Source organism: Gossypium raimondii, chromosome 11, assembly GCF_025698545.1.
Source record: "Gossypium raimondii isolate GPD5lz chromosome 11, ASM2569854v1, whole genome shotgun sequence".
NCBI lineage: Eukaryota > Viridiplantae > Streptophyta > Magnoliopsida > Malvales > Malvaceae > Gossypium > Gossypium raimondii.
Window position 1 is genome coordinate 49,310,264 of NC_068575.1, and position 23,026 is coordinate 49,333,289.

The window sequence follows — 23,026 nt, forward strand, 5'->3', positions numbered from 1 at the left end:
TATATATAATTTTAATTTAATTTAATTTTCATAAATTATTGACACTATTTCTAATTTATTAATATTTTACTGTTTATTATTTTCTAAAATGTTTATAATTAAATAAAGAATAAATTTTCTTATATATAATTGAAATCAAAATCAAAATTTCAGTATATAATTATTAAATCAAACTTCATGTATCACATAACATATTGAATTAAAATTTATATGTAAAATTGAGATTTTATCGGTTGATTAATGTTTTTTAGGTTTTTCTATTAAAAGGAAAGCATTTTAGATTTGTATATTTATTAGATTACTTTATATATAGTATGAGTGAAAAAAAAATGTCTCATGCTTATAATGTGAAAGTGTTTGATGTAATGGTAAGTCACATTGCATTTTTATAAAGAGACACATGTTCGAATATTGAAAATCACATTGTTGGGAGGGGCAACCACGAACCCTACAGTGTACCAAATAGTAATTAACCCAAACATTTAAACATTTTAAAATTAGGTCAAAATAATAATAATATTTATAATGCACTAATAAAAAGTCACACCAATAAATTTAACAAAATAAAATTAACAAAGATTAAAAGTTAGACTTAAATTTTGAAATCTAAAAATAAGGAGACTAAATTCCTATTTTTAAGAAACTACAGGGATTATATGCACATCATAACCTATTATTGTCACCCCTCCCAATTTGTTATACTTTTATTTTTAGAATTTAGTCCTCTATTTTTAGATTTTAAAATTTAGATCCAATTGTTAACGTTACTATTTTTTATTAAATTTATTGGTATGACCTTTTGGAATAAAAATACTCACTTGATAGTAATATAACATAAAAATGACATCATAATAAATTTAAATTTAACAAAATTTTCAACATTATTAAAAGTTATAATTAAATTCTAAAATATAAAATAGAGAAACTAAATTCTTGAACTAAATTTTAAAATTATAAAAAAATTACTACATATTTTAACCAAATCTCAATTAAAGGTTATTTCACTAATTGAATTTAATGTAATTCTTAGGAAATTCATTTTTAATACTCGAAGAGCATGAAATAAACCAGGGTAAGACTCTGAAATAACAAGATTAAAGCGTCAGTTTAGGAAGACAAAAAGCCCATTCAGTCCTCCTTGAAAGCTATATTCCCAAGATGTCCTACAAACTGCCCTCAACTCTACGGCGAGTGACATCATCAACCCAAGGTCTAAGGCTCTTGTCATCTATTAAAATAATCTTTCATCTTTTTCTTGCGTCTAAGTTATTCAAATATATTTTTAACTTATTAATGTTAACGACTATAAAATTTTATACTGATAATTTTTCTTAATTGCTACTCGGTTAAATATGCCTAATGAAGGCTATTTATATAACTAAACTTACCTTTTAATTGATTTATAATGCTAATATTAATTAATCAATAATTGGTATATAAAATCTCTTCTCTGTTATATGGTTACAATAATTAATTCAATTCAAATTAAAACTCAATTTTACATCAATCTTTTATTTAACTGAGTTATCGTATTTAGATTATAAATTTTAACTATTAAATCTAATTTATTAAATTATAACTTGAGGTATCATAATTATTATCCTAATATTTTACCTCAACATTTTTAACTATTGAATCTAAATTAAATCATAATTTTTTAACAATGAGAATGAAAATATCATTATTTGCATTTTTATCACATTACTTTACGTTAAATTTTTAACTATTAAATTTAAATTAAATTATAATTATTTTAATAATAATTCATTATTTTAAAATTTCAATTTAGTAATACGATAAAAGAATCTAACTTAAAAGTTTCTTCAAATTGTTCTTTTATATATATTGTAGATGAGTAATTTTTTTCCTTCAAAATTTTAAAATTAAATATTATAGTTCTATAATATTGATTATGTGGGTGACACAAATAAAATAATCTAGATTTTATCATACCTACCTATGTGAAAGAAGAACATAATATTAAATTTATATTTATAAAAATTTGTGTATGTAGGTGAAATGGTAAATTGCCTATGATTAAACACTTTTTAGACTCAAGTTCAATCATTAGACCTTACATTTTAGTTATTTTATTTAAATATTTCATATAAAAATAATAAAAGGCGAAAAACACGATTATATTAGTATTACAGTCTTTTCTAAAAGAAGGCTTTTAAGTAATTTCCTAATGAATTGGTTTTGAGTTAAGTCGTAACACTAAACTCAATAAAGCACTTTATATAAGTATTAGAAATTGATTACACATGTATGCATGTGAAAACTACATAGTTAAAACATAGGATTTATTTAAAATAACATAAATAAATAATGAAATGTATGGTTTGAAACTAATTAACAATGATAATGCATGCAATATGTATGATATTAAAAAGAAAAAAGATTAAATTGTGAGTATTACAGAATTTAAACACGTAAACACATTAAATAAAGAATATTAAATGCATTACAATTGTTTACCACGGTATTGTCATCAATCTTGAGTTGATGTCAAGTTAGCTTGTGACACTATCACAATCAATAACATTATCAATACTAGTATACCTATCACACGCATATACATGTGAAAATACATACTTAAAATACAATTAAAATTTAAATATTATATTAAAATATAATTTTGGTTTAGTGGTAAATTAATATTTTATTGTTGTGTATAGCATGAGTTCTAATCCAACAATGTGCACTTTTTTTATTTTTTAATAAAAGACTAAAGTACCCTTAACTTATTTTAAATACAGATGGTCATTTTGTAATTTTCCTAACTAAATTGGTGCCCGATTGATTCGTGATACCACATTAGTCAAGTATTTTATTAATAGTATAAATATACAATTGATAGTGATAACAAAGGGTGCATAATAAAATTAAAATGTATTAGTAAATCAAAATAAAGTATTGGTTGAGTGATAAATTTGAAGTTTTTCTAATGCAATAAGTTTAAATCCCATCATATGTATATTTTTATTTTTAAAATTAAAAGACAAAAGTACCCTCAAATAATATAACTTGTTTTAATATAGAAGGTCATTTTATAATTTCCCTAACTCAATTGGTGTCGGTTGACTCATGACACCAATTCAACCATGAACTTTATTAATAGTACAGTTATACAATTGAGAAAGTAATAAATCGTATGTAGTAATTTAAAAACATATGAAAATAATAAAATGAAACTTTAGTTGAATGGTAAATTTAAGATCTTATTAATTTAATTAGCATGAATTCAGCTCCAATTATATGCATTTTATTGGTTTTATTAAAACTAAAAGACTAAATTGTGCATAGTGATTTAAAAACATATGAAAATAATAAAATGAAACTTTAGTTTAATGGTAAATTTAAGATCTTATTAATTTAATTAGCATGAGTTCAAATCCTATTATATGCATATTTTTATTGGTTTTATTAAAATAAAAATACTAAAGTACCCTCAAATAATATAACTTATTTTAATTACGAAAGGTCATTTTGTAATTTCTCTAATCGAGTTGGTGCTCAGTTGACTCGTAACACCAACACAGTTAAGATTTTATACAACTGATGAAAGTAATAAATTGTGCCTATTAAAATAAAAGCATATGAAAAATAATAAAATGAAACTTTTGTTGAATAGTAATTTTAAGATTTTACTAATTTAATTGGCATATGTTCAAATCCTACAATACGCATATTTTTATCGGTTTTGTTAAAATAAAGACTAAAGTATCAAAAATAATATAATTTATTTTAATTATGTAATGTCATCTTTGTAATTTCTCTAACTAAGTTGGTGCTCGGTTGACTCGTAACACCAACTTAATTAGAGATTTTATTAATAGTATAGATAATAATAGTATAAATAGATATAGATACACAAATTAGTTGGGAGAAAATATTTTATGTTAGTAGTTAACTTTTTAAGTTTGCCCATGAATTATTTTTTGTGTATTGGTAAAAATTTGTTTATAAATCCATTAAAGTCAAGTTCAATTCCTAGATATTTTAATTTTAGTTATTTTATTTAAAAACCATATAAAAGTATGAAAAGACAAAAAACGATCAAAATAATAATAGTAATCTTTTAATAAAGGGGTATAGTAGTAATTTCTTAACCGAGTTGATACTCGGTTAACCCGTGACACCAACTCAGTCAAGGGTTATAATATAATAACAAAAAATCCTATTACACGCATATGCATGTGAAAACCACTAATTTAGAACATAAATGAGTGTTTTAAAATAACATACAATAGATAATGAAATATATGGTTTGAAACTCAATTAATAACATTATTAATACATACAATTAATGGAGATAATAAATTGTGTAAATTGAAATAAATATATGTAAAACATATTAAAATGAAGCTTTGGTTGAGTGGTAAATTTAAGGTTTTATCAATCCAATTTAATTTGGATTTAAATCCTACAATATGCATATTTTTATTTGCTTTTGTAAAAGTAGTTAAAATTGTGAACGAATAATTTATTCTGGGGATAATATAATTTTTTACTTCTGAACTTGGCAACTAGGTTCGTTTTGATATTTGTACTTTTTTTTGTCCACTCTAACACTCGAAGTTGACAATTAGATTCATTTCGGTCATTGGATTTGAATTTCATTAAGATTTGATGATGTGACTAGTGTTACTAGAATAAAACTGAATCAGTCGATCGAACTAATTGTATTGAGAACTGATTGGTATAGCGGTCCAAACAAAGAGATTGAATCAATTGAATTAGAAACTGCTTGAAATTGATAAAAAAAAATTAGAAAATTAGAACAAAAATTAGCAGTTGAACATGTTGAACCAATTTAATAATTTCTTTTTATAATTTTTAGATTCCTATGAATTTTTAATTAATTATTTAATTATTATTGGTCTAACGGTCGAATCAGTTGAATCGGAAACTAGTGGTTTGACCGTTCAACCATCGGTAAGGTATTAAAATAATGGATGTGGCACTCTAATATTGCACAATGTCATCACCAGATTATTTTTATATATATTTTAAAAAATCAAGATGTGATACAATCTTAGATGACATATCACCGAACTTTTATATTTTTCAACTCCAGATACAAAACTGGACCTAATTGTCAAGTTCAAGTGCCAAAATAAACAAAAAAAAAAAGTAAAGATATTAAAGGGGCAAAAAATTATATTATCCCCCTTCTTTTAATTCTTCACGAATTTTGAGTGTTTTGTTTAATTAAAAACAAGTTCTAAAAAATGATTTTTGGAAAATGAATTGATTTTCTAATGTTTGGATGTTATGCGTAAAATAGTTTTTGCTGTATGACAAACTTTGTTAAAATTATTTTTGAAAGTTGTTTTAATTAAACAAACACAATATAAATTACATTAGTTACGAAATATTATAGAAGCATTCCCTTGACAATTGACATCTATTTTATAATAAGATAATAGCTTATATAGACTTAATAATAACCAATGCCTAATTAAAATTAAGTAAAAATTAATATATAACATATATAAAGAGTGGATAGTATCACATTAAAACGGAAGGCATAAACAAAGCTAAGCAGAACTTAAGTAAATACTCATATTTATATTATTAAAATATTTATATTTTATACTATAAAAGATTCGTTACTAATATTTATAATTGATAATGTATTTATTAAAATATTAATATAAAATATATTTCAATAAAAATATTTAGAATATCATTTAAAATTTTAAATTAATTTTAAATTTATTACTAAAACTATAATATCAAATATTTTATTAAAATAATAAATTAAATTAATTATAAATATGTATATTTCGATGATACTGAAAATTAATATTTGGTATCCATATTTTTAAATTTTAAATAATTTAAAAATAAATTTAAAATTTATTATTATAATATTTAACTTGAGTTAATTTTATATAAAAATCTTACTCGTATGAGAATTTTTCTCGAAAAATAATTTACACTTTTCAAAAGGGAAGACAATTTTAAAAAAATTAGACTTATTTTCAGCTAACCAAAAGTCATTTTCCTTAACAAAATTATTTACATAGAGAAATGCAAAAAAAAAATCATTTTCTATGAAAACAAAGACACCTCTAATTTCATTAGAAATATTTAAGAATTATAAAATTACTTCTCTATCCTATTTCAACTATCTTAACTTGATTTTTATGTCATTTATCAAACTAGTGGGGATTTTAGCATTAAAATTTTGATATCTAACTAAAAATTTTAAAATTATAAGGGTTTAATGAGAACTTTTAAAAAGTGGGGTCTAATTAAATTTTCAAAACTTTGGAAACTTAATGAGAATTTATAAAATTTTGAAGGACTTAATTGAGATTTTAAAATAAAAATAAAAATAAAATAAAAGCCCGACCTTTAATTCAATCGATGTTCGATTAATTCCGACATCAACTCAATCAATAATTTAAATAATAAAAGATAAATATTTATATAATCTATATTATATATTAAGCCCTAAATAAGTTAGTAACACGAGTCAATTAGACATCAATTTAATTGAGTAATGACTAAAATATCATTTAAAATTTTTTATAGTTTTATATAAAATCTAGAAAAATAAATAAGCATAATAAGATTTGAATTTAAATTATTAAAATTTTTACTATCTCAATATCATCATTTCAAGTAAAATCACAATTGGATCTTATATAATATTTTTTTACTAATTTGTTTCATAAAAAAATTCACCTAATCTAGTTATATTTTGAGTTAATTCATAACATAAAAATATTTACTTTGCCGATTGAGTCTTAACTCGATTGGCATGGACATTGTTGTCAATGCAGGAGAGTTCGAATGTGTTGAAGCAGATTGTCCTCCTATTTTTGAGCCGAGAGGGATTCTCGACAAAACAAAAATTTACATAAGTATGTAGTTTAGACTTTGGATTAATTTCTCAAAATTACCAAAAACTATTCATTTTCTTTCCAAATTGGATGAAGAAAATTTGGCACTAAGAAAAAGATAGTATTTGAAGAAAGGAAGAATTGGGTAATCTTTTCTGTCTAGTAAAAGATGGGGGGGGGGGGTTTACTCTTATTAATGACCATTGAGTCATCATCAACGGCAGTTTCAAATGCCAAATCCACACTTAAACCACACCTGGACTCTGTAATTAAGTAGAAAAAACCAAACCCCGAACAACTTCTTCTTCCACGTTGCGCCTCTCATCCCATGCACCTCACTCACCAAACTAAACGCATACCTTTCCCTTTTCTTGCTGACTCACTGCACCACCACTTCGGCCCACCGTACACGTCACATGCTCCGCCACCAACGTCAGCATTGGCACCCACCTGGAACGTAAGTTTATCCCTCCTCCCTTCCCTTCCCCTCGATTTCCTCTCCCTTGGTTGAATTAGTTCAAAAGTCTCCCTTCCACTATTCCGCAGTTTCACTCTTTTTCTCTTTTACCAATATCAAGATAATTACAAATCAGCCGTTGTGTCTAACTTTGGATTGTTGTTCTTAACTTTTTATTTATTACTCTAATTTCTCTCTGTTTATTGCTGTTTAGTCCTGTGGCCCCCACAGTTACTGTGGGGTCCACAGCTTTTTCTTCTTGTTTTGTGGGGGTAATGTCATGTTTTATTGCCATGTTTTTGTTTATTTCCCTGTTCTATATCTTGGGTAGCCTTGTTTTCTTGTTGCAAATTAACCTGCAACAACACTGTAAGACAGTGTTGTTTAGGAAAAAAAGCAGGAGCTAGAGTTGTAGGCTGACTTGTAGAGTGGAAGTGAAAGAGTGATTCGATGATGGAAAACAACGTTGTGAATCAAAATCCTGGTGAGTTTAAAAGGACGGAAAAAGGAAAAGAAGCAGTGGCTGGTCATGAAGGTGATGTGAATGGGGATAACCAAGGTGACCACCACCAAATTCAGGGCGGTGGTCATAACACATTGCTTGCTTTGCAAGAAACTCAGGGACCTTCTATCCCTGTTGAGATTAATGATGATCAGGTTGTTAATAACGAGGTGGTGGTAAAGGAGAAACCTATCCTCATGGTGACTAATGAGATTAAACCTCGCCTTCGATGGACTTATGAACTCCATGCTTATTTCGTTGATGCTGTCAACAAGCTTGGTGGTCCTCAAAGTCAGTGTTCATTCCCCCCCACTTATTCTCTACTTCATTGTCTCCAAAATGTTAGATCAGTTGATAATGGATAAAACATGTGAATACTTGAATGACTGCATCATGTTCATCTTTGTTGATGTGTAGTAGGCACAAGAGAGTCACTCATAAAATAGCTTGATTTTTTCCCCTCTATAACAATCTGAAATAACCTGCATGTTGTTTTAAGTGTTAACATGTCCAAGGGGGGATTGTTTCATATATTCATCCATTTCTAACATGCATCTAGCACCCCAGGCTGCCTTAGTGGTTTTAGATTTTATGTTGAATGCTTGAATTCCCCTCTAGCTGCATTTTTCTCGCTCAAACTTCTAAGATTTTTCTTTTCCATAATTTTTTTTGTATTATATGCTTGTTTGTTTGGGAAGTAAGTTCGGTTGGCTTGCTGTTAGCATGTGTTACTACTTTCCATCAAATCTAAGGGTGTTTAAATTATTTAATACTGGAATTCTTTGATCCTTATTTAGAGAAATGGACCTCCTCTAATTTTTTGTCTTCAGACGAAATTCATATGTTCCAAGCATTCAAAGATGCAGCAATCCATATTAAAATTTTCCCCTCATATAGTTTCTTGTTTTCTTTAACTGCATGTTGCTAGGTTCCTTTCTTTGTTTGAGTATATGTAATTATTATCTTGCTTAAGCTTCTAATCTTGAGCAGGTACGGTCAAACGAAATCATCTATGACAGATGGTTTTCTGCCTTCTCTTCTCCCTTTGTGTAAATTCGTATCATTCCCATTGCTTACCTTTGCCTGCTTAAAAGAAACTAATGTTCTTTTGATAATGCCAAATAAGATTGGCTCAAAAGTGACATTCTTTTGATCATATAGGTTTTGTAGTGCCTTTCTACCTTTCTATGCAGATGTGTTAAATTAGATTGAGTTAACGGAAATCTAGGTATTTTGTATAGCTTCTTGATGGCTGCTGATGAAATATTTGTCGATTAGCAACTGTATTATAAATGTTAAATTGGTAGGCGGGTGAGTGGGCGTGCACGCATGCACACGCACATATATATATTTGCTGAACTGTTACATTTCGTTCTAGGAATATTGTTGAACACTGCCAGATGTTTTTAGAAAGGTGGCCAACCTGCATTTTGTCGTGCTCTTTTTGGATACGTTTCCGTTTAATGCTTTACGTCATTCCCTAACGGTTTTACTTAGCATCGATGATGTATGATGAAGAAAAGACTTCTTCAATAATGTTTTTGATGATACCAACTGCAAGTTTGTCGGCTTGTATACCGTTACACAGATGTTTGATGACTTTGGATTTGTTCCCATTATTCTAACTGTTGACGTTACCGAAAAATAGAGCATCTCTACAAGCCTGCAGATGGGAACAAATGCAAGTTTATGCGTGTTTTATTGTTAGACCTGTTTTCTATTAGCTGAAAGTTTGACCTTGCAATAAGGTGTGAGCTCCATTTGTAAGTAACTTTTGTTCTACGAATGAACCATTACATGATGCCATGGATAGAACTGAATGAAAGACCATTCTTTAATCAAATACAGAATATATGTGAAATTATAGAAAGAGAATTACGAGAGGATGTAAACCTTAATTGTTCGATGACAACCACCTAGCCTTTCACCTCTTCTTAACTACTAGTTTATTGCTTTTATGGTCGTTGTTTGTGTAATTGCTTATATGTAATTTCCATATTCTTTTGTGATTTAAATTTGGATCCTGTTCAGGCTCTTTCGTAAGTTGCTACTAGAGAATTTCATGCTTGTTTCTTCCTTTTTGGATGACATGTGTTACCGGGTAGTCCTCATGCATGAACTGAACTTTGGCTTGTGCTTTCTGGTCTCCGAAACTCAACTATGTATATATTTTTTCTCAATAGTACTGAATTCTTAGAGTTACTGTGGGGCTCTGCCGTTGCTGCTGGTAAGCTACCTTGCACCTGAAGTAACTGTTAATTATCCATAGAACTGACCATAAATCTTATTTGCAGAAGCAACACCGAAGACTATTCTGGACCTGATGGATTTAGATGGACTCAATCTTTACCATGTTAAGAGTCATTTACAAGTAAGTTTTTATATTTAACTTACGCATTTCCATTTTAGCCTTTAAAACCAACTTTCCTTATGAGGGTTTATCATTTATTCCCCTAATGTTGCTGAATTCCAGAAATTTAGACTGGGAAAATTTTGGGTGAAGGAGTGGCAGGACACATCCAAAAATGGTAGGTCTTTTTATATCTACCCGCTTTCATTCTTAATGTTATATTAAACATGCGAATTGATTCATTTTATTGTGTTCTTATTTAACAACTTGTTCGATATCCGTTCTTTCCAAAGACCATCTTTTAATTAGGAAACGGTAACAATTTGGATGTTTTCTAGCACCCCAACTTTCTAAGATGGGAACATTTCATTCACTGGTATTTGTATTATAGTAGCACTTTAGATTGTATGTACAATTATAGAAGCCTAAGTGGAAAATTTCAATGGCTCTTCACTTTAGATTGTATGTACAATTATGAGTGAGAGGCTTTTATGATATTTCTCGGCCTTATTTCCGTTGCTCTATGGTTCACTTTGTGCATCAGCTGACATGTAATAGAAAAAATTTCTGGTGCATTATATGAAATTTCAGGATAATCTGTTCCACCTTTGAATGTGACGGAAAGCAAAACAAATTGAACTCAAACACATGAAGGAATATCTTATTTTTATTTAGACTGATGTTTGAACTTAGATGAGCAACTTGTGAATGACATGTTGGTATTCAAGCTGATCATGTGTTCTAAAAACGGCAGTTTCTCAACAGCAAGGAGGCGCGCGGAGCCTCAGAGCTTTGAACTCACCATCTCAGAACAAGGAGCCTAACAGGTTTAATTTGCTTATCTGCTTAGCTGGTTTAAGATTTTTATTCTCTATTGTGGCTTATTGGCATACATTATGCAGGAGAGCTAAAGCTAAAAGAAATCGAGGACCCAAAAATGAACCTCGTGGAAGACTCTATATGCAACTTCAGGCGAGTTTGTTTAGGAAATTTATAATCATCTTGTAGATATTGAAATTTCAATTGTTTTAACTTAAATCCCTTTTGGGAAGTCTTAGATTAGATGTTCTTTGTTTGTTTTTTATGCTTTTGGCCAACTAGATATATTTGTTCAGCATCCAAAGCAATGATTTTGCAGGCCCAGAAGCATTTTCTATGGTATATGGAATCACAAAGGACAAATCTAAACACTGCACTGGCCAATCATCATTTAGGCGGTGCAGCTACTGGAAATGCATTTCCCTATGGGCAAGGGCAATCCTCGTCTGGTTTAGGAACATTCGCAACAATGCCTGGCCCATCTGATTTCGGAACGGTGGCTGCATCACCACAGTTTTATGTTAACCAGCAGAACGCCTGTCCTCCTACATATGATGCACCGACAGGCCAAGCCAATCCCTGCCTTCAAGAGGTTCCACCTTCCGGACATCAGCCTCAAACCTCTCTTTACCCTGCACCTGAAAGCTTGTCGACTCCAAATGGCTATCCTGCAAGTTCGTATCAGGAAACTTCGCCTGTGCTTCCTGGCAGTGAGACAGAAGATGAGGACCTGATAGAAGCCCTTCTGAATTGGGAGGATAATGAACCAATCAACCTCGATGCTAGCTTTAACTTTGACAATCTTCATGGTTGCATTAACTATAACGATCTCCAAGATTGGTTGAAGTAGGACAAGGTTCAAGGTTTCCGTAGCACCGTTCAAAAAAAAGAAAACTGTACTGAAAAAACCCAGTTTATGTTTCTAAGGGCTTTCCATCCTTGCATAAGACTGAAATAACTGTTAAGTCTGAAACTCTTGCTGCATTTCCTTAATAGTATTTTCCCTTGTTAAAGTGGCTTGAATTGCTTATGATACATACGCTGAGAATGATAAATGGCGCCAAAAGTTGGCTGCTCATTGAAAATCTATGAAGCTAAAAGAAAACCATGTATTTCGGGTCAAAAGCCCAAGGTACTGTTAACTTTTTGGTAGATGATATCATTTTCTGCTGAAGTGCGAGTTGGATTTGAATTGTAATATCTCGAAAATTACTACAGTCTACAGTAAGAAAGTAGGTATCCTTGATATAGTAAAATAAGGAAATAAAGTGACAAAAAGGGAAATTTTGAGTTATGTCAACATTGAGAAGCATATTATGACATATTAATACAAGAAATGATTAAATTGCAAAAGTGAAAAAGTTTTGTTGCCTAAGAGTAAATACTCAAAATTTGAGGGGTTAAAGTATAAATATAAAAAGTTAAAGGACTAATAGTAAAAATATTTTAAGGGTAGAATAATCTAGAAATCAAGGAAAATGGATGAATTAGGACCAAATTGAAAAGGTGAAGAATTTTGAGGGACTAAATCGTAATTTTATCAAATTAATTGATGATTCAAGAATGAAATTTTAAAGATTATGAAGGGCAAAATGGTCAACTAGAAGAGAGAGAAATCTAGAAGATAATGATGATGTTGGAGATATTTTAGATTAATTAATTAAATAAATATTAGTTTATTAATATTTTAATTCGGTTTTAAATAATATTTTATTAATTTATTAGTATTTTATTTAGTATATATAAGAAAAGGAAGATGAAGAATCATCCATCCCGCCATCTTTCCATGCATTTCACGTTAGAAGGGAAGAGAAGAAAGAAAATTTTGCTTTCTTTACAATTTGGTCTTTCTACTAAAAATTTATCATTTTCACCTAGAAATCAAAAGAATTTCCATATCCCTCAAGAGAGAAAGATAACAAGGAGACTATGGAAAGCTAAAATATCAAGTTAGATTCAAGAAATAGAAATTGGAGAGAGAGAAAATCAAGTTAAAGATTGAAATTAATATGACAAGGTAAGAACATCAAGATTTCAATATATTTTTAAGTTTGATATTATTGAAAAGTATGGAAATGATGTTATAATATAGTTTTCTTATATAAGGTCTTATGTTCATGATATATTAGTGAAGGGAAATAAGTGAAAGTGATGAGAAATATTATAGAGAAAGGGAATAAGGAGTTATAAACTTAGTAATCAACATCTTTCACTAAAACAGTTTTGGACAGCAGCAGTAGGTTAACTTTGAAAAATCACTATAAATCGTGAAAATCGAATTAGAGGATGAGAAATATATGGAATTAAATATTATCGAGTCTAGTTTCTTATAGAAGAAACGTGTAAGTAATGAAATTGTAAATCATGAGATATAATAAATTTTGTGAGACAAGGTCAGAATGAATTCGGGTTCCTCTGTTCTGACTTTGAAAAATCATAAAAAATTTGAGAAAAATAATTAGGGGTTAAAATTTACATGCTTAAAATAATTAATGAGTCTATTTTAATATAAATAAATGGTAACATCATATAAATCCTGTACGAGGAGGTAATTAATTTTAGTGAAAAAGGGTCAAAACTGTCAGACAACAGAATATAGATGATTTTAAAGAATAAACTGTACTTATTTGTTAAACCAAAAATTCTGAAAATTTTATGGTAATAACATATGTGAGTCTAGTTTCATATAAAATTAACGGATCTCAATTTGGAGTTCTGTAGCTTAAGATATAATTAATTTAGTGACTATGACTCAAGTAAACAGCTTGTTATGAGTAAACAAGTAAATAGTGGTATTATGTATATATCAAGGATGTGGAATGGAGTGGAGGAGGAAAATATATGTAAATATTCAGCTAATATGAGTTTATCTTAAAATAGCTTATTTACATGTTATATGTTCAGGGACTAAATTGAATAAAAGTAAATTTTAGGGTAATTTTGTAAAATATCAAAAATAACCAAATTGCATGAAATGAATTGTTTTATTGTTTAAGTTAATAAATTGAATGAAATATTAACTTAGATCAAGATCGGGTAGAAAATTGAGGGAAATGAAAAACTACCAAAATGCCCCTATATCTTGGTATTTCTGCAAATTAACCTGGTAAGTTCGTATGAACTATATTCCGTACAATTTTGATTAAAGTGAATGTTATTTGGTGATGAATAATATATATGTATATGTGTTAGTATTGAACTGAATTTAGAAAATTGAATGGAATAAGAAATATGTGTTAGTATTGAATTGAAATTTGATTCGTGAATGAAAAAGTGAATTTGATATTGAAAGTAACTCTTGGAATGAATGTGAAATTGAATTGAGAATTGAAAACCCTATTAACTAATCGGGCTGAGTCGGATATAGTTAGCATGCCATAAGATTGGAAGAGTACGGGAATTTATCGGCTTTATCGATCAGACACTTTATGTGTCGTACATCAGACACTTTATGTGTCATATTTCAAGCACCTCGTGTGTCGTATTTCAGGCACCTCGTGTGTTGTATCAGGCACTTATGTGTCGTATACTGATCAGGTACTATGTACCGTTTTAGGCACAGTGTGTCGTACTGGTGTGTTTGGTTGGAATCCACGTATCTGCCAAAGCCCGAATCTGTTAATAGGGGTAATTAAATGAAAAGTTAAATCGAACGAAATGAAACAGTTGAGCTATTGAAAGAAACGTGATTGTGGAATATAATTTGAAAATGTGAAATGAAAACATGAACTAAAAATTTATGAGATAAATAATGGCTCAATGTGATAGTATATGATATTAACTAATAAAAGCCAAATTGAATAGTTATTGGTAATATATTATCGAATTTAATACTCATTTTAGATTGAACGCGGAATTGAGTACAATTATTCTGTGGCAAAGGATGAATTGTCGGATAATACCATAATTGGGTTGTGACACTACAAATGTAAGACCATGGCATAGCCATGGTAATGCATGTGTAAGACCCTAGTTGGACTATGGCATAAAAAGAACGATGTATTCATATCCGTAAGCCGTTCTTCGATTCAATAAGAAATGGTAAGAGACTTATGTGTTTGAATTGAAAGATTTATAGATTATTATTGATATCGATCTGAAGGAAGTGTGCTTATTGATTATATTGTATTTGACAAAAGAAATTATGAAGTATTAGAGTTATTTAAAATCCTACTAAGCTTGGGATAATATGTTTAAATGATACTGTGGAATTATTCACCTTGTGAGTTGATGAATATAGCTTCATGAGTGTTGTGATATCAATATTAGGTTATCCTTGATATGTATAGATTTTATATTTTAAATGAGCTAGTTTGATTAAAGACTACACGAGCTTACTAAGCATTCATTGCTTATGTATTTGTTTTTATTTACCCTACAGATTATTGGAAGCTCGATTGGGTTGGAAGCTTGTCGGAGATATATCACACTATCAATTGGTTATATCGGTATGTTCGAATGATTAGATTTTGGATATAGTGGCATGTATAGGTATTTTGTTTAATAATGGCCTATTTCCATTCACATGAGCAGAGACACGGGCATGTGTCCCCTACTTCTAAGAAAAATTTTGAAAGTTGAAAAATGACCGTATTTAATTTGTGAACTCCAGTAATGCTCCGTAACCCTGTTCCAATGACGGATTCGGGTTAGGGGTGTTACATGAATATCAGAAATTTTGATATTGAGCTGGTAGTTTCAGGCTTCACGACGGTGAATCTGGATTCATTATATTCGTGAGGGGGAGCTTACTAGGATTTCAAGGGCATTGAAGCAGGAAGACGATGCCTCAAAGGAGCTTAAATTGTATGTTCCAAAGGGGTGTCCTTTTCGTTTTCTGACGGGATGGGTTGAGCACACGGATTTTTCTGAGTTTGTCAAGGAAAAGTGGAGTTTTAATGGTTGTATGACAAATTCGCTTTCTCATTTTACGAATCAAATCAAAAGTTGAAATTAAATCAAATCAAAATATCTAAGGTGACACATTTCCTGGAAATTTCAAGGGCCCCAACGAGTTAGATTCTTCATTCGGCTTGTTTTCAAACATCGATTGCTTACCAAGGAGGAAATGGTTCGCTGGGGCTGAGGTCATAATTCGACTTGTGGGGTTTGTGGTCATGTTTCCAAAGATGTTATCCATGTTCTTAGGGACTTATTGTAGCAAGGAATATTTGAGATATTTTAATTCCAGTTGAATGGTATACCAAGATCTATTCAAGTAGTTTGCAGTAATGACTTGTTTTAAACATGCAGATTCAACAGGATTGGTGCTTGGGAGATGTGGACTGTCAATGTCTTTTTGGGATTATTGCGTGGTGCCTTTGGAAGAATCACAATCTCTTCATTTTTCAAGGGATTACCTAAAATGCTAATGAAATTATCAATGTGTCATACAGTTGGGCAAGGCAATATGTCTCTCTTAATAGGAGCACATCGATTATGTCACAAGGTATGTCATCATGTCTTCATTTAGATGGCAATTGGGCATGTTTGAATACGGATGGGTCTATCATGAATGACGTTGGATTTGTTGCGGCGGAAGGAATAGCGAGAAATTGAGATAGGGAGTGGATTTTGGGCTTTAATAGATATTTGGGGAATTGCTCTGTTTTTTATGCTGAGTTGTGGGGCATCTTGGATGACTTGGTTCTCTGAATTGATCGTGGTTGTGACGGCGTTTTCATTCAAACTGATAATCTTGAGATAGTTAAAGCTATTCAGGAGATGCCTTCAAATGGTTCTAATTCTGCTTTGATCAGAAGAATTCATCAGCTGCTGACGCGGATGGGTCACAAGCACATTCGGCACATCTCTAGAGAGGACAACCAGGATGCTGATAGATTGGTTAAACTAGCTCAACATAGAACATATGATTTATACTTGTATGAGGTCTCTCCGCTAGGGGGGACGATTTAGACTATGTAATTAGTTTAAGTACTCTTTTTGTCACAAAAAAAAAAACCCATAAATTTCCGTATACTTAGTAAATTTAAAATTTAGTTAGGATTTTCATTTCTCTTTTTTCACTTCTACTTTTAAGAATTTAGTCTTACATATTTCAAAATTTAAATCCAATTATTAATATTGTTAAAATTATTTTATTAAATTCAAATTTATTATAAAATATTTTTTAATTACATAGCTACCAAGTAAGTTTTTATTATTATTTCAAAATAGCACACCAACAAATTTAACAAAAATAAATGTTAACAATTAGATCTAAATTTTAAAATCTAAAAAATAGAGGGACTAAATTCTTAAAAACAAAAATATATAGACTAAATTAGACTTGATCATGGGCCAGGCTGTGTTAGGGTCGAGTTGGTGCAAATTTTTAGGCCCAACCCAAAAAATAGGCCTAAATTTTACTCAAGCCTGGCCCAAATAAAAAATGCTAAACTCGAACCTGTCTCAGCCCGCCCAAAATAATTTTTTTAGATTATTTTTTATATAAAAATAAATTTTAAAAATATAAAAAATCAAATACACTAAAACATTAAAATAAATGTTATATAGTATTCAAACAAGAAAACAAGAAATATATATTATCCAAATAATAACAACAAAATAGTAGCAATATAATAACAAGATAATAGCGAAACAACTGCAAAACAACTAATTCAGGCCCGGCTGGGCTTGAGCTAAAAAAAATCTATCAAGACCCAGCCCATTGCCCATTTAGAAAACAAACATTTTTTTTTGTCTAAGTCATTTTTCAAATCTATATTTTTGCTCAAACTTTTCTACTTTTCAAGCGAGCCTTCGAACGAATAACAATCAGATCTATGCAGAGAGAATGAAGGAAATTTAAACAAAGAAATTAAATTGTATATTCTTAACCCCATTATTATGGTTGGTCCTTTTATGAGCCCAAGAAGTAATAAAAGGCCCATGGTCCATGGCTGTGATCTTAGAAAGTAAATGTTTCTATTTGATTAAAAATATGAGAGAAAATACAAGATTTCACGTCCAACAAACTACAACTTCCTACATGTAATCCAAACAAAAACTCGTAACTAGTAATCAGACTTTTAAATCTATCAGGTCCTACACTCAACCACCACCAAAATTAACATATAATTTTGAATGATTTTGAGTGTCTCTTTGATAAGTGTAACATGATTAGCTACCAATGGCAACTTCACCGATATATCATACTCTTACAAGCCTATGTCTTTTCCACCAGTTGATGAAGATCACCAAATGAAACTTTTAGTCGATCTTGACGGAGGAGAAGAGATAATGGACAAAATAGAATGATGTGATGAAGCCAATGGTGCCCGTTGACAGCATTATCGCAATCGCCATGATCATTGAGTACCCGAGATAAAGAATAGCTGACACAGGACCACTCAAACTTTGTAGGTCAAAGACCAAGTAATTAATGGAGTAGAGGAACACATAGAGTGATACTGAACCCGAAGCAAAGAAAGCCTTCCACCACCATCGCCAGTCCTCGACACAAAGATGCATGTAGGTAAGGACCACTGACACTTCGGCACAAACGGTGATCAGTAGTAGAAGAACTATAAGCAAGAAACCAAACACGTAATAAAACCTGCCAAGCCAGATGCTAGATAGGATGAAGAAGAGTTCAATGAAAAGGGTTCCAAATGGAAGGGTCCCAGCACCAAGAACAAGAAGCCATGATGGATATTTGCGTGCAGGAATCTCCCGAGGAATCTGGTTAGTTCTTACAGGATACTGAATAGCTTCAGCTCTGGTCCCTATGAATCCTCCAATGAGAGTCAGAGGCACAGAAATGCAGAACCAGAGAGATAAAAGTACAAAATACAGGGAAATGGGGATTGCACCAGTACTTTTACTGCCCCACAGAATAAAATTCAATACCGTAAGGATAACAAAGACAATTCCAGGAAAGAAGCACGCAACGGACCACGAAACAGACCTCCATCCTTCTGAAGTTCCCTTCAGAGTTCTCCAGAGACGTACAGCAACATACCCAGCCACAATACCCAGGAAAAGATAAAGAATAATCATCCCTGTCAGTAGCATTCCTCGTGAAGCTGGTGACATGAAACCGAAGGCAGCAAAAACTATAGTGACAGCTGCCATTCCCATAATCTGAACTCCATCTCCAATCATCACGCAGAGAAGCTTTGGACAATCTGGTTCTCTGAAGACATCTCCTACAACAAGCTTCCACCCAGAAAGCTCCTCATTCATTTGTGCTTGAGCTTCTTTGTCCAGTTCCTCGTACCTTGTCAAATCCCTCCTCACAGTCCTCAAGAAGATGACAAACACAATACCAGCAAGGAAAGTGATCACCATTAGAGAATTTAGAATTGAGAACCAGTGCACGCGTGCCCCTTCCATCTTCAAATAAGCATCCCACCGAGATGGCCATCTAATATCACTTTTAACGAATTCAACCTCGTAAGTAAAAGAGATCCTTTCTTGTTCCCTTATTAGCTGCGACTTGCCGAGCCCCAAGGGGCAGTTCACAGAGGAGACTTTGTCATACATGTGAAGTTTAGTCATGGCTTTTGGATCATATTTAACACTGCACGGAACCACCTCGAAACCAACAATCTCAAAACCAGAAGCTTTCTTCTTATCAGCTTTGGGAAACACAGCCATCCCATCTTCCCCGGTTCCAATTATCTCCACACCACTTCCCTCATACTCATGAACCAAAACCTTGAACTTGAGATGATTGATTATGTAATCATCATTACTGTTTGGTGGAGAATAACCAACCGGGAATCCAGTCCACTGAATGTTAACCCCGTTCTGTTTTGCAATCCTCATCACTGGCAAATTGTCTAGAATCATATTCACTTGATACAAATCACGAGTCCTCTGTTTCAAAAGCTTAACCTCGTGCTCATTCAAGGGGCTGGTGGTGCAAAGGTAGAGAGACTCATTCACATTCATTCGAAACCTATAAGGGGAGTTATCAATCTGATCTCCCATGAGAAGTTCACCAAGATTCTCGGCACTTTTCTTTACTCCACCAAGAGGCTTGCAGTAAGGGAGACTGTAATAACTAAAAGGGAGCTCGGTTTCAATGGAAGTCAAGGAATTAACTTTGGCAAATATAGTATCCTTAGTCGAATACGTGTGCATGTAACTTCCCGGAAGGTAAAACCCATCACAAATATGAGCAAACAGAAGCAGTAACAGAAAAACCCAGCAAACTCCAGGCATCTTTCTTTCTGGGAAAACCATCGTAATAGCAAATCTTGCAGTATACGCTCGAACCTAAGCTACAGTAACCCGAGGCACCCAAGATACAAATAAGTCTACACCAAAGAAATATTCAACGATCGGTTGCCATGCAAAATTTATCCCTAACTTAACATTAACACCAAAAATAAAAAGCCCCAGATGCCAGCGTATACAATAATTTCATTACATCAAACATTAAAAGCAGCAGATCCCTATAGCAAAATGCAAAATACTTTATAAAAAATAGCTATTTCAACAAAAACTTCTCAAAGAAGTGTTCATAAAGAAAGATCACACTACTGAACAGATTACGAAATGGTAGATCATATATAGAAAAAAAACCCATTAAAGTAAAAGGACGGATAAACAAGAAGATTGGAAGAAGAACCTGAGACAGATCTAGGGTGGTTGAAGTTCGATAGGAAATGAAACTGATGAAATATTGGATCCTTGGACACCACGGAAAACGCGTGGGAACGAAGCAGAGCCCTATGGGTTTAACTTTTCCTTTTCCTTGGTAATGGTTAAAGCTACCGGGATTCTTGCGAGTATTTTCAAGAGATTAAATCGGAGATTAGGGTCATGTGTAGACAGAAAAGAAAATTTTGGCCAATGAAAGTTGTGATAAGAGTAACAGAGCCGTGGACTCGACTCTTTAATTTTCACCGCTACTACCGTAACTCCAGTTAGATCTGCCTTGGTTGAGTTTACCGTTTTTATTTGTTTACAATATTTTATTTTATTATTTAATCTATACATATAATAAACTACTGAGTTAATTGGTACTAAGATAATTAAACCGTTAACTTATAATTTAAATTTCCTAAAAACCAAGGCATTGATATATGCTTTTTTAATTTAATTGCTCACCTTTTTAACAATAAATTTGTTATATATATATTTGTAAGTTCTTATACGTGTCACTAATAAGTGAATTACATTACAACCATAAGCATCAGACAATACTATAGCATACTCTCGCTGAGCCACCTCTGTTAGATGCACATGGAGCTTTGAGCTCATTGATGATTCGACTATCCTAAAAGTCACATCTTTAACCTATAATGTTATAACTCTGTTGTCAACAAATTTAATTTGTATGAATTTTCTTTGTCTCTTATATCTAAATCCAATCATAATACCAGAGTAGGGATGAAGAAACCACTTATAGACACTTAGAACTCTCCTCTCCAACCATCCTTAAGCCTGTCCATCTAATTTCCTTATACATCCCTTGATCCATAATGAACCGCAACCATCAGTCGTCTACTCTTCTCTGTTGATTTTATTTAAATATAATAATTTTTTTAGTTCTCTAATTTTATCAAAAGAATCATTTAAACTTTCTATTTAATTTTTTTTATATCATTTCAAAATGGACTTTTTAATACATAAATTACCGTATTTAACACAGCCATGCCCCCTAATATGTTCCATGTCTTCTAGAGATAAAATAATGACACATGTATTAGCATTAATTATTACTAAAACAAGTTATTGAATAAAAAAATGTTAAATTTGATGGAAAGGTATCTATATTTAAAATAGTAAGTAGTTTAGTTACATCCTTATAATGCAATTCAATTCAAAGGTCGGCCAACTGTCAAATAATCTCTGTCTTTCTCTACGACATACCATCATTTGTTTGCCTTTAAACATTTGTCACCACCTGGGGGAAAAAAGCTTAATATATATATATACACACGTGTGTCTGTGAATTAGAAAATGGGTTTACCAATCATCATTTATTGTTTAAGTTTAATTAATAAGAATAAAATGCACTAATTTTCGAAATAAAATAAAATAAAAATGCACGATTTTATTTTCTTTCGATATGAATAGTGAGATTATTCTTCACTTTAAATCCCTCTTTGAAGAAGTTTTTTTTTCCATCCTAGAGGAATACAATTATTTGAGATTGATCTTAAACTTTGATATTGACAATATAATAAAAATTTAATTTCTCTTTTAAATTGTTTTATGATAATATCTATTAAAATTAAAATGATGGTGGTTTAAGTTTTTCTTTTGAAGAGTTGTAATTTGTTTGGTGAGGAAAGTTTCACGATTTTAGAAGCTTTATTCTTCTAATGGTAAGGTGTATAATAGGTGACTAGGTTTGCTATATCTTATGAGACGACAAGTAATAAGATTTTTTTTTATCAGGAGAGCAATTTGGCCTATGCTTCAATCTTTGTTATTTAATTTTGACTGTTGGATCTGATGTTCTAAGTGTATTATATTCGTCTATACACACTTGTAATTTTTTTGAATAGATTGGTTAATAAAATAATTCATGAATTACATTAATATACTTTGTATAATGTCCTCACGTTGTTTTTGCATGCAAAGTAAAATAGAAGCAAATATTGCCTCATTGGTTGTCTAATGTTTAACTAATACTAAGTAGTATTGTGCAGTCGAATCGTAATACAAAAAGATAACTTATATTAGTAGACAAACCTAAACATGCCATTAGTCTAATCGAAAATGAGAAAATCGATTAAAAGACTAATATACCGTCTATCAAGTTCAATTAAAGAAGATGCTTTGTCTTGGGCATCGAAGCCAATGACTCCTAAAAGATAGGGACATCGATGTGACTGATTAGACCCAAGAAGAATAGATCCTGAATTCGTTTATGGATTTATTCACTTGTGACATTCATAGTGTAACATACCTAAATCCTGACTTATGTCACACGACCAATCACACGCCTGTGTGCTAGGCCGTGTGGATAATTTAATTTTTAAAAAGTAGGTGCAGGGGACACATGCCCGTGTGGCCAAGCCGTGTGTCACACACGGTTGAGACACATGCCCGTGTGTCTACCCGTGTGGATGAAAATG

The 23,026-nt window shown here is 31.2% G+C and overlaps 2 protein-coding genes across 5 annotated transcripts; one reads left to right on the top strand and one right to left on the bottom strand.

Moving 5' to 3' along the window:
- The first annotated feature begins 7,053 nt into the window (after positions 1-7,053).
- LOC105803380 (myb family transcription factor PHL8) lies at positions 7,054-11,994 on the top strand. Its single transcript, XM_012635529.2, has 7 exons — positions 7,054-7,122; positions 7,236-7,314; positions 10,111-10,187; positions 10,290-10,344; positions 10,921-10,993; positions 11,069-11,138; positions 11,305-11,994. Exons 1-7 carry the CDS (start codon positions 7,054-7,056, stop codon positions 11,833-11,835), a joined length of 954 nt encoding a protein of 317 aa, XP_012490983.2. The 3' UTR covers positions 11,836-11,994.
- A 5,901-nt stretch (positions 11,995-17,895) lies between these two features.
- LOC105803379 (transmembrane 9 superfamily member 12) lies at positions 17,896-20,812 on the bottom strand. Of its 4 annotated transcripts, none has more exons than XM_052623727.1 (2): positions 20,566-20,812; positions 17,896-20,210 (listed from the first exon to the last, which is right to left on the bottom strand). In XM_052623727.1, exon 2 carries the CDS (start codon positions 20,175-20,177, stop codon positions 18,198-18,200), a length of 1,980 nt encoding a protein of 659 aa, XP_052479687.1. In that variant the 5' UTR covers positions 20,178-20,210; positions 20,566-20,812; the 3' UTR covers positions 17,896-18,197. The 4 variants fall into 4 exon arrangements, with proteins under 4 accessions (XP_052479687.1, XP_012490981.2, XP_012490980.2 ...); XM_012635527.2 differs by having other exon boundaries at positions 17,896-20,215; XM_012635526.2 differs by having other exon boundaries at positions 17,896-20,251.
- Between the last annotated feature and the right edge of the window lie 2,214 nt (positions 20,813-23,026).